We start from the raw sequence: 12,476 nt of genomic DNA, 5'->3' as shown, positions 1-12,476 counted from the left end.
TATAGCTACCTCAGGTTTCTAATGCTTACTGTGTTCATTGTGTATCTTTTTCCATCCACTTATTTTCAATCTGCTGTTCCTTCATTTTTAAGGTGAATCTCCTTAGGTAGCATGTTGTAATTTGGTCTGTTTTTTTTTTTTTTAAATCCATTCTGACAATCTCTATATTTTAAGCTAAAAAAGATAAACATTATGAGTTTATATGCCAATTCAGTTCCTTTTCACTAAGGACATTGTGATCATCCTTAAACTTTCTTGCTTTGCTAAGTGTGTCCAAAAGGTATTTTCACATGTGTGTTTTAGATTTTTTCTTCCTTATCCCATATTCATGTGTACTGACCTTTATTTAAAGTTCGAAGTATGCTGAATCTTTGACAACAGATGTCGAGGAAAGTCTCTGCTTCCATCTCATATTTGCTACAATATTCTGGCTGTGGTTGTGAGATGGTATAGATCCCTGTCTTTTTGACCTGACTGCTTGCTGCCTGGGTTTGTCCTATAGGATCTTTGTCCTCTATGCTCTGTGGATATGTGTGGTATTTTAAAAGAGATAGGCCATTCACTACTTGAATGCTGATCCATAAAGCAAAACCTTATTACATAACTACATGGATGCCATGATAATTCAAGGGTAACACTGTTAGACATATCCCTGGAAGTTTCATCATACTTAATAGATAGGTTACACAGATACCAACTAGTGAATTTTTCAAGGAATATAATCAGGGCTTTTTAAAAAAACAAGACCAGAAAAGAAAGCCAGTTTTAAAGTCTACAGAATTACAGGTAAGTTCTAAAGAGTGTTGGCTATCCTTACTTACATGTCTCCTTATAGTTGCACACCTATTACATATAAATGTTAGAGTGAAAGCACTAACATTTGAAGTCATTACTGGAGGGATAACTTCATAAATTATATAAATGTCTAGCTACTGTACTGTACACCTAAAACTAATATAAAATAATATCGAATGTCAACTATAATTGGAAAAAAATAGTCACAGGGATATAAAGCACAGCGTAAGAAATATAGTTAATAATATCGTAATAACTATGTACAGTGTCAGAGGGGTAATAGACGTATTGGGTGATCTCTTTGTGAGGCATATACATGTCTAATCATGTAATATGTATATACATATTGTTTTGTACACCTGAAACTAATATAATATGTCAACAGTAATTTAAAAATAAATTTTTAAAAACTAAAACTATTAATAATAAATCAGTGCCATACTTTCAATTCAAAGCTCCAAAAGTATACTCAAGCACATATGTTATTTTCTTAACAAATTATCTGGAAATAGAATATTTAAAATTGTCTGTTACTAAAAAACATATTTATATTGAAATTTCAGTGAAGTTTTAAAAAATATCAGGGAAAGATTTCATCTTTTTCTTTTCACTTTTTCTTTTTCCAGCCCTATTCCTATATTGGGTAATGGCCTTTATTACGAAAACCATAAAATTGGTCAAGTACTGGCAGTCTGGTTGGGGAGTATCAGACCTGCGTTTCTGCATTACAGGCATAATGGTCATCTTGAATGGACTCCTGATGGCTGTGGAGATCAACGTCATCCGGGTCAGAGTACGTATCTGATGTATTTTGTTTAGTTACTAGAATTCAAGACCCCAATATTAAAGATGACAGTCAGCTAGAAATAAGTAGTATAAGAGGATGAACAAATGTATGTCATCTATGTGTATAACTATAAAGTCGAATTAATCACTAAGTTTCAGATCATTAATGTTCCAGAAATCTCAATATGACCCTGGAGTCTATTTATTCATTCACAAATATTGATTGAGTGCCTGTTATGTGCCAAACATTATCTTAGTTCATATTGTAGGTAAAATTTTTTTCATCAGGACGTTCCATTATCCATGATTGATCCAAAGCAAATTTTGGTTAATCAAACTAATGTATTCTCAGAAATTTCCAACTGAAAATAAGATAATCTAATCTAAGTTGCTGATTTCATTGATGAAAAAACTTCTGTAGTCTGTAGGGTTAACTCTTATTATATCCAAAGTAACATGGTTAAGACTCATATCTGGTCTGTGATTACAAATCTATTGTGCTTTCTACCACATAATGATGTCAGTTATATTGTGTGACATATTAGTGACTGATTTTTCAATATTCATTTTCTATCAGAGCACTTTGAATTTGCTCTGAATGGCAAGATACTTGCTGTAATAAATATTAAGAACAGTCAGTTGACATCAACCAGACCACTAAGTAACAGAGTGAGTCAACAGTGGTGTTGATAACATATTTTAAAAATCTAAAGAATATAAAAATCTTCATTTAGTTGACTCTATTACAAGGTATCATGAAAAATTGATTTTTAGTAATAACTATCTTTTAAAGGGATAATTGATTTTTTAGAGTTGGTGCCAAGTGGATTAAATGTAAAATTCTGGAATTCAACTAGTTAATCTACTCACAACAAAAGGGAAATATTTTAAAGAATATTTCAAAATGTGATGGAAAGTGGTGTGAAAATAAAAATTTTAGCCTCCCGAAATGAAAATATTGAAAAAGTTAAAATTTTATTTTTCATATGTAGAAAAAGAATCGGGTTAATTGTTATTCTGTGGAATTCTTCTTGTCACAGAGATATGTATTCTTCATGAATCCTCAGAAAGTAAAACCTCCTGAAGACCTCCAGGATCTGGGTGTGAGATTTCTTCAACCATTTGTGAATTTACTGTCCAAAGCAACCTACTGGTGGATGAACACACTTATCATATCTGCTCATAAAAAGCCCATTGATCTGAAGGCAATCGGAAAACTACCAATAGCAATGAGGGCAGTAACAAATTACGTTTGCCTGAAAGATGCATATGAAGAACAAAAGGTAACTCAGTATCTGTTGTCGGTGCTTGTAGAGAATGGGCCTATTAAACATAAAGACACTAAGCTTAAATAATATCTGTAGTTAAGGAAGAGCACGTTTTCTTCACCTGTCTTTCCCAGTAGTTTTGAGTCATGTTAATTGGGCTACTGAGAATAAACCAGAAATGTGTGTTAGTTGCCCAGTCAATGCATGAGGAGGGATAGAGAGAGCACTGCCTTTTCTCTGGGGCCAAGTGGAAAGTAAGAGTTAAGTTATTATACAAGATAATGGTCATGTATGTCTAATCCTTGTTACTGTACAAGACTAATAATTCATGGAATTTTTGTTGTCTTTTTACAAGTATCTTGTCAATAATTCTGTTGTTTGAAGACAAAGTAGATCATATTGATTAATAAGTTACTTTTAAGGAACTAAAATTCTGGGTTCTAAATTCCAAACTTGGAAAAGTAAATTATACAAAGGGAAATCATCTACAAATATTAGTGTAATTAAAAATATGAGTGTTCACAACAACAATGGAAGAGAGTAGGGTATGCTGAATCAGTTGTAGAGTTTTTGGCTGTTCTAAATTAAGATCAACAAAACAATTATGGTAAATGATGAAAATGACCCGTTTTGTGTCAAAAATGTGTGTTATGAAATTAATATTGCAGGAAATTGTTACTACAAATGAACCTGAGTCATCTTTCTGGTTTCACCTCTGGGAAAAGTATTAATATTTTTTTAAACTTTTGTGCTAAATTAAAGGTTAACAATATAGCCTAAGCATAACTTAAGTTTTTCAAGTGCTCTTTATAAAACAGATCAGCTTGAATTTGGTGTGTTAATGTCTGTTATCAATAAACTTTAAAAAATAATCAAATTATTCATCTAACAGAAAGTTGAATATGAAACACAATTGAACTCTATTGTATTAGGTTAGCTTCTTTGCCACAGTGAGGAAACTTTATTCACCTTCTCTCCAAGGTGTAATTATGATGATTCTTCAGGCCTTAAAATCTTTTCAGCAAATGACTATAGATGTGTGAAGCCATTAGTTGGCTTAAGTATACATGCCATTCTTCATTTTGCATTTTTTATGGAACAACTTGGAAACACAAGTCTAACGTAACTAAAAAGTATCTACCATTCACAGAGATAGAAAATACTTGGAGGAGAAACAGTTAGAAGTTGCAACGATGATCTTTTTTGTTTAGCTTGTAATAATTTGGTAGGTGAATCTCTTGTGATCTAGTAATTCCAGAAATCCTGACTATTTTGTCAGTAACAGTGATCTTTGTACTTTACTATCTTCACTTCCATACAATGTTATTTGGTATATGCATGACAGATGTACATTTTCCAAATCAAACGGAATTTGGCCTTAAACATTTTGGGTCATCCTTTGACAACTAAAAATAATACAGAGTCTTTGAAAAACTGGCTTGGTTACTCTTTATTCTATTTCATTAAAATGTGTTCAGTAGCTCCTGTTTGCATAGGATGCAGGGATACAGAATCATACATACCGTACAGAAAGGGACTCATGAAGTTATTGATAAACTTTTAAAATATCATCAGAAATAGCAGGAGGCATTTCCATAGTGGCTAAGATTAATTGCTGCTCTAGTCATTTTATTTTTGTTCATCCGTGGTTTTTTTCTTTCAGAAAAAAGCAGCAGATCATCCAAATCGGACTCCATCTATATGGCTAGCAATGTACAGAGCTTTTGGGCGACCGATTCTACTTAGCAGCACATTCCGTTATCTTGCTGACTTACTGGGTTTTGCTGGACCTCTCTGTATTTCTGGAATAGTTCAGCGTGTCAATGAAACCCAGAATGGGACAAATAACACAACAGTAGTAAGTTCGTGGTACTTATGAAAGGAGACATGTTACTGCCAGGTTTCATTGTAATTGTTACTTTTTATTATGAGCAGTTCAAATAGTCTTATTTATAGAGAATTGAATGCTTTGTAAAGAAACAAAGAAAACAATAATTTTCCTTGTAGAGAAAATCATGTGTTTGTGTGTTTGTTGAATGGATCTGGCCAACAAATTTTTCCCTCAGATTCAGAGCCTATAACAATTTAATAAGCATTTACAGTGTGCCAGAAACTATGCTTGGAAATTTCACACTGATTGTTTTGTTTGATCTTTATAGCAATCTTTAAAGAATTTTCATGCGTGAGTTATATGGCTCACTAGTGACTCAGTAGTGGCTGAGTCACTTTTTTAGAGGCCTAGGACCAATAACGTTAGCAGAGTGATTTGTAGTATGTTCATTTCCTTTTACTTATGTAATAAAAGCCATCCTGATGCATGATGATAAGGGCAAGTCATATTATGATATTTTTATTAGCTATTATTATTTTGGAGGCTATATAATATGTTTCCTGTTACAAATTTTTAATTTTCTAGTTTTCGTTCTTAAAAATCTGCGTCATGGACTTCCTAGTCTCTTTCTAAGATAGCAGGAGTTGATTTCCCTAGTTTCACAGTAGGAGTTGATAGTAGAAACTCTAGTCTAGATGCATCAGTTTTCCTTTTCTAGTCTCTCAGTCTGACTTACTGTAATTTTTTCTTAACCTATTAAAATTTTATGGATTTTCAAAGCCTGCATTAAATGCTGCCTTCTTAGGGAAGCCTTTTCTGATTGTCCTCGTTGAAATTTGACTCTCCTTGGTACACCCCTAACACATTGTTTACTTCATGTTGGCACTTATTATAAACACTATTTAAAATGCAGCATATTGTTTGTGGATATGCTTATCTCTGTAGGTTGTAAGCTCTTTAAACAAAATGACAGTGAATAGTTCATATTTGTCCCCACAATGCTTAGTCCAGTTCCTTGCATACATTAGTACTCAGTTGTTATTGAAGTAGAGTAGATGTTTTCACCATTGAATATACACTTTTGTGATGTTTTGCCCTAGTGGCCTAATTACATATAGATATTTAAATTTCATGTAGAATTCTTCTACCATCCCATTCCCTTACACATATTAACCATGTGGTTTTTTGAGAAGGAACAGAATTTACACATTTTTATGTATCCCCATGAAAGAGGAAGGGACTAGAAGTAGAATTTAATGAATCTAAACCATAAAAAATGAGTGCCTAAATTGACATGATGTACTTATTCGAGTATTACTTTTCCCTCACTTCTAACAAGCAAGTTACCATATCCTATTGTTATAAATAAAAAGCGATTACTTTTGTATATCCTTATGATGACTAAGTCATATTCTTACTAAAACATTGTTTTCATAAGTTGTGTTTTGTTACTGGAAGTGTCATGTGGGTGAAATAAATAGCCAAGTTATCTATTTTATTTCATTAATATAAATTAAGATATATGAGAATCAGAAAAAAATCAACTGTGTAGATTTATTTTAAATTAATAATGCTACAGAAATTGTATTTCTGTCCCATTGGTCTTGCTGACCAACTATCAGTTTCCACTTCTAAATTACAGTCTAAATTAACTTCTATTTTCATTTACTACTTTCCATTTAACCAAGGTAGACTATATCTTTGCAGAAAATATACTCAAGTTTTTTCTTAATTAAAATAAACGTTTTATTTTTCTACATCTCCAGCTATCTTGATCAATTTGGGATTTTATGCATTGATCTGATGTGTATTTGTTTTTGTGGACATTGTGAGGAAAAGCCAAAATTGCCTTTCTGTGGCTTATTCCACTGCTGTATTATAAAGACAATGAATTTTTAGATTTAAAAATCATGTATCATTTAATAAATGCAAATTGTACAACAGGTAATTGAAAAGACTAGTTTTAATTTATGTCTTTTTACTTTTGGGACAAGATTTCAGGAACCCTCTCATCAAAGGAATTTCTTGAAAATGCTTATGTTCTAGCAGTTCTTCTTTTCTTGGCCCTTATTCTGCAAAGGACATTTTTGCAGGCTTCTTACTATGTAACAATAGAAACTGGCATTAACCTCCGTGGAGCTCTGCTGGTACGTACAAGCTTTGAATGACCTTTGTTTCTTTAAAATGCCATATGCCATGCAGAGATAATAGGAAGGGTAGTGAGTGGCTTCAGCTTTTTTTCATTTCATTTTATCTTTGATGTCGCAACATCAACACTTCTAGGACCCTTAATAAAAGAAACACAGAGCTGATTAATAAACCTATTGAATTCAAAATAACTTTTACAATAATATATTAAGAAAGATATTTTGAAATCTTGCTTTTACTTATTTCTGTTTGTTCAAGAGCTTATGTTTAAGTTTAAATATACTCGTATGTTTTGATTATATCACTAACAAAAGTAAGTTTGTATTTAGTTGAGGACTAAAAGTAACTATGCTAAAATGAAAATAATGGTTGACTGAAGATGGAATTAGGGGATTTTTCCCCCTTTTGAAAAATATTATTTTTTCAATGAAAATAAATAAACATAGTATTGACTATTAAATTTAGAAATTTAAGTACATTTTTAATTTTCTTTTGCAGGCCATGATATACAATAAAATCCTTAGGCTCTCTACATCGAATTTATCCATGGGTGAGATGACCCTGGGACAGATCAATAACTTGGTTGCCATTGAAACCAATCAACTCATGTGGTTCTTGTTCCTGTGTCCCAATCTATGGGCTATGCCTGTTCAGGTAGATCAATATATGTAAGATTCTCACTTGCAGAGGAAGTAAAATAAAATGAGTATAAGATATTTATCTCAGTAAAGGGTAATCTTTTTGAATGTTCCAATGTTATTATACTTTTCTTATAGAAAAGGAAGCTGAGACTAAGAAATGCTATGACATAGGTGAAGAAAGCGGTGGTTGGAATTATATCGTTTGGGTTCAAATATCTGCTTTACCCCTTGTTTGCACAAATGTTTAATGTCTCAAAACACCAGTCTCCTCAACTGTAAAATGGGAATGATAATAGCATCTGCCTCATAGAGTTGTTGGAATTGTCAAAACTAAATTAGTTAATTCGCATAAAGCATTTAGCACAGTGCCTAGCATTTCATGGGCACTCAGGAATTGTTACTTGTTATTATTGCCAGAATTCATGCAAGTCACAGAGCCAAGGCTTGACCTCTTTCATTTTGATGAACTCTCTTATGGCATTTCTAAACGAGAGCAATTATTTTAATCCATCCCATCATTTCAATAGCTGGTATGTTATAAAATATTAAATTTATAAAGTGGTAGGAACACTGACAAGCTGGAGGACTATTTAGCTATTTCTTATGGAAAAGAGCATTTCAGTAAAGAAATGTTTTTGTTTTTTTTTCTCCCTTCCTCATTGGGTGAAAAATGGCAACAGAAATGTACTCAGGTTTTTCTTCTATGTGATGCTGAATATTTTTAATAATTTCACATTTTGCATCCTGAAGACACAGCTTAAACTGTAGATATTACTTGATGCAGGATGTCATCTATGCCCCTGTGTATCATATTTATTAAAGTGCATAAAATAACAAAGATATGGTAGTTTTTTAATTTATTGTTTGCCTTTTTATTTTTTAATGGAAATCCAAATCAAATCAAAGTGCATATCATTCACAGTATTTGACACGAAGCAAGATTTAAAATATGCTTTGTCTCATCTTATCAAAATGTGCTTACACATAGCTCAACTAGGTAGTTTCTTAAATGGTATAATTTAGTGTAGCAAAAATCCCAGGCTGTATCTGAATAACTGCATCATGGGTAACCTTAAGGAAATTTTCGTTTTGATTGGAATTTCCAAGGAACCTAATTGGTTAGGCAGTAAACATGTGTCATTGACTCTAGAAGGCCACAATAAACTATTATCATTGGCATATAAGCATAGGTGAAATGCTTTCAATGCATGGATACAGTTCATTAGTTGACATTTTGAACTGTGACAAACTGAGCTACTGGGGAAATTTTTTTCATAAAAAAATAAAGGAAGAAGAAGAAAGTGACAAACTAGAGAGGATAGGCCTAAGTGGGTCAGCACTGAGTTTGGGGAAGTAAATTTAAGAAGGGCAGTGAGCTAAGATGGGGCACCAACTTTAGCTTCTTCAGTTAGGCCTAGGCCTCTTTCATTCAGTGACTTCTGGGGTCATTGAGGAAGTGAGTAGCTCAGATCATTCTTTTAGTCCACAACCATCCTATATTCACTTACATTATGATGCTGCCCCCTACTTTTGTTCCTCTCAGCCTTGAAAAGCTAGTGCAACTTCAAGTGAATATGGACAATATTGTGGGTGACAACATTTTCAAGAAAAATTTCACACCCTTTAAAAAATTTGAAGACGGTTTTAGAAGGTCAAAAACATCATGGAACCACTGTGCAACTTCATACATAAAGTGGTTTGATGCCCGTTGTACAGATCCTCATACTAAAAATAAATTTCTACTACTTAGCTTTCCCTAAACAAACCATAGAGACATCCACTGTCACAGTTGCATTAACTTTCACAGTTGCATTAATATAATAATTAAGAAATACTCTATTTTCATTTAAAACATTTCCTTTGATATAGCAGTCCCCACACCCTCATTCATTTTCCCTTTTCTGTGTGTTTCCTTCCTAGATCATAATGGGAGTGATTCTGTTGTACAATTTACTGGGATCAAGTGCATTGGTTGGTGCAGCTGTCATTGTGCTGCTTGCGCCAATTCAGTACTTCATTGCTACAAAGTTGGCAGAGGCTCAGAAGAGCACTCTTGTAAGTAACATCTTTTGGAAACTCTATTAGGAAAATCTGGTAATGCTGTTTTATTTTTAAAATATAGAAAATGAATACATACCACTCAGGATTATTTGGAAATCATTATATCTCATTACAATTCTTAGGCAGTTAATATGTATTTTCTGTATTACAAAACAATTTTTAAAAGTGGATTTGCAATCTAAGACCTGATGATCTTAGACTCAAAACACCAGGATCACAGTTTCTGATGTTTTTAAGTGTCATGAGATGATGAGAATTTGGATCTCCTTCTAGATCCCTTACCTAGAGAATACTCTCAAGCGTACTTTGAGACCATTGGATGTTGATTATTGACATGAGAGACATGGATCAAGGAACAAATAAAGGGTCAGGTTTGATGCTTCTGAAATTCAGTTTCTATAGGGTTGAATCAAAACACATGATGATCTGTGGAGTTACACTGAAATGTTTTAGTGGCAGCTGCTCTGGCTGAGTACCATGTTTCCCCCAAAATACGACCTAGCCAGGCTATCAGCTCTAATGCATCTTTTGGAGCAAAAATTATATTATATTATAGAAGACCGGGTCTTATATTATAGTAAAATAAGAATGGGTCTTATATTAAGTTTTACTCCAAAAGATGCATTAGAGCTGATGGTCTGGCGAGGTCTTATTTTCAGGGAAACAGGGTATGTTCATGGTCAACTAGGCAAATAAGAATGTTGACTCTTTTTGGCTTCGGTTTACCACAAAAATATTTTATTTGAGCAAGAATTGGCTTCTTTGAAAGAAATATTTGTAAATATTAAATTGTTGACAGCATGTTTAGAAATAAAGTTTGATTAAATAAGAGCCAGGCTGTCTGTAAATCAGGCATAAAACATAGGGATGCTGCCACTGATGGAATTGTTTCCCAAGTTGGTGTTTCTACTGTGACAAGCAAGTTGCATGTCACACAAGTGGTTTTTATCACTTGTTTATTTGCTGCTTCTGGTGAGGTTACTCATTATTTTTGTCTGAGCCTTCTACCCTCTTTACTCCAGGACACGCATACAGAAAGATGTGAAAGTGGGCACAAAAGTGGAAACATGACTAGCCCCAAACATCTTTCACTTAGTCGTTTGTACTGTATTCATTCACTCATTAATTGTCACTTCATAGACATCGATGACTCTGAAGAGAGAAAAATATGAATTAAAAAAACATGCTATTTGCTACTTTTGCTTCCTCCCAGCTACCTTTTGTCACTGCAAAGCTCCTTTGATAGTTCACAGGTCATAAGGTGACTTACTAGTCATTCTAAGGTAATATATGGTGGAGAGGAAGCTGAAACAGTTGACTAAATTGAGGCTTTTGTAGCTACTACAAATCTCTCTACAGTTCATCCAAGTTCTTGGTGATCAGTAATCTAATTTAGGCCTTAAACAAGATTTTATGAAGTATGTAGACCTCTCTTGAAGTTAAAGATAATAGGCTTGGTTTTGATAACTATATTATGAAGACACAATGTGAACACACACAATACTGTACCTTCAACATTCCCAGATAAGAACTAACTTTTCTTAAATTCATTGTTTCTTTTCTAAGTGTGAGTGAGAGTACTGAGAGGAAAATACAATGATTTAGCTATTGGAAGGAGCCATTAGAAGTCTCTTTATCTTTTCCCTAAATTTATGTATATATTATTTGAGGACATTCAAAGAAATCAGGTCAAACTTACGAAACTGCTTTTATTTAAACCAAAGCAACAGAGATATAAAAATTTTTAGGTGGCAAGAAATTTGAGGTCATCTCAAATTTCTCTTCATTTTAAACTTGGAACTCTTCGTTTTAAACTTGGAGAATGAAGCACAGCGAGTTTCCAGGTACCTCATAGCCATCATTAGTAGCAGAACCGACGGAAATCAAGATCTCCATCTCTGTCCATTACATGGTCCTGTCACTCGTATTCACTTGAATGAAGCTTGCATTGTTTTTATTCATTTGTTTTATAGGATTATTCTACTGAAAGACTGAAGAAAACCAATGAAATATTGAAAGGCATCAAACTTCTGAAGTTGTATGCCTGGGAGCACATCTTTTGCAAAAGTGTAGAAGAAACAAGAATGAAAGAACTATCCAGCCTCAAAACCTTTGCCCTTTATACATCACTCTCCAGTAAGTTATTGTTGCTGTAAGGGCCACCCCAAAACATGTGGTCTGTATAGTTAGGCATTCTAGTAATCAGAGGAAGCATGTTTATTTTTTACATATGTGCTGTCCAATAGCACTGGTCACATGACGCTATTTAAATTAAAGAGTAGAGTTAGCACAGGCTTACAGTCAAGTAGACCTGAATTTGATTCCTTACAAGTTATGTGCCTTTGCCATATTACTTTACATCTGAAACCCTGGGTTTCTTCATCTGTAAAATTGCGATGGTGTCGGTTACAATTGGGATGGATAGTGAGTTTTCAGTAAAAATTCGTGTATATAAATTCATTTGACTGTATTTACTATTGACCTTCTTATTCCCAAAGTTCCTTAAAACTTATCTGCAGTTATTCTGTCTGTCTCTTTGGAGCTTATGATATTATGTTTTTCTTGAAGATTATACTCAAAATTCCATTTTTTTAAAACTGGGAAGAAAAAAATGTCAAATTTCCAGGTGAAAGGAGCCAAACTACATTTACATAAAACCTTTTTCAATACATTTTTAAGAACTTCTACATACAGAATACTTTTATCCTCAATTTTGAAACAGCAATTGTTATGAAAATATTGGTTTTTTTTTATTGAAGAGTGACACTGAGGACTCTCAAGAATAATGTGTTTATGTTAGTACAATTCTTATGAACTTAGCCAAAGTACTCCCACTAATACTTGATTTGGTTTTGCTTATCTCTATTGTTCCTAAGCCTTTTAACAACTTAAAATTTTGGAGTTTTATATATTGTTTCCTCTTGAATTCTAAACTACTTTAGTTTT

At 33.2% G+C, this 12,476-nt stretch overlaps 1 protein-coding gene across 2 annotated transcripts in view; it reads left to right on the top strand.

Annotated features, from left to right (window-relative positions):
- Nucleotides 1-12,476, top strand: part of ABCC9 (ATP binding cassette subfamily C member 9) — a 106,721-nt gene that overhangs the window by 18,655 nt on the left and 75,590 nt on the right. For both annotated transcript variants that reach the window (XM_081061438.1, XM_081061439.1), the window contains exons 7-13: nucleotides 1,422-1,588; nucleotides 2,622-2,864; nucleotides 4,513-4,707; nucleotides 6,675-6,827; nucleotides 7,327-7,482; nucleotides 9,390-9,524; nucleotides 11,504-11,666. In XM_081061438.1, the coding sequence (XP_080917564.1) occupies nucleotides 1,422-1,588; nucleotides 2,622-2,864; nucleotides 4,513-4,707; nucleotides 6,675-6,827; nucleotides 7,327-7,482; nucleotides 9,390-9,524; nucleotides 11,504-11,666 (1,212 nt within the window). The remainder of the gene's footprint in view (nucleotides 1-1,421; nucleotides 1,589-2,621; nucleotides 2,865-4,512; nucleotides 4,708-6,674; nucleotides 6,828-7,326; nucleotides 7,483-9,389; nucleotides 9,525-11,503; nucleotides 11,667-12,476) is intronic.

This window comes from Rhinolophus hipposideros, assembly GCF_964194185.1.
Source record: "Rhinolophus hipposideros genome assembly, chromosome: 9".
Classification (NCBI taxonomy): Eukaryota; Metazoa; Chordata; class Mammalia; order Chiroptera; family Rhinolophidae; genus Rhinolophus; species Rhinolophus hipposideros.
Note: the sequence above shows the minus strand (reverse complement) of the source record. Positions and strands in the feature narration are given on the sequence as shown.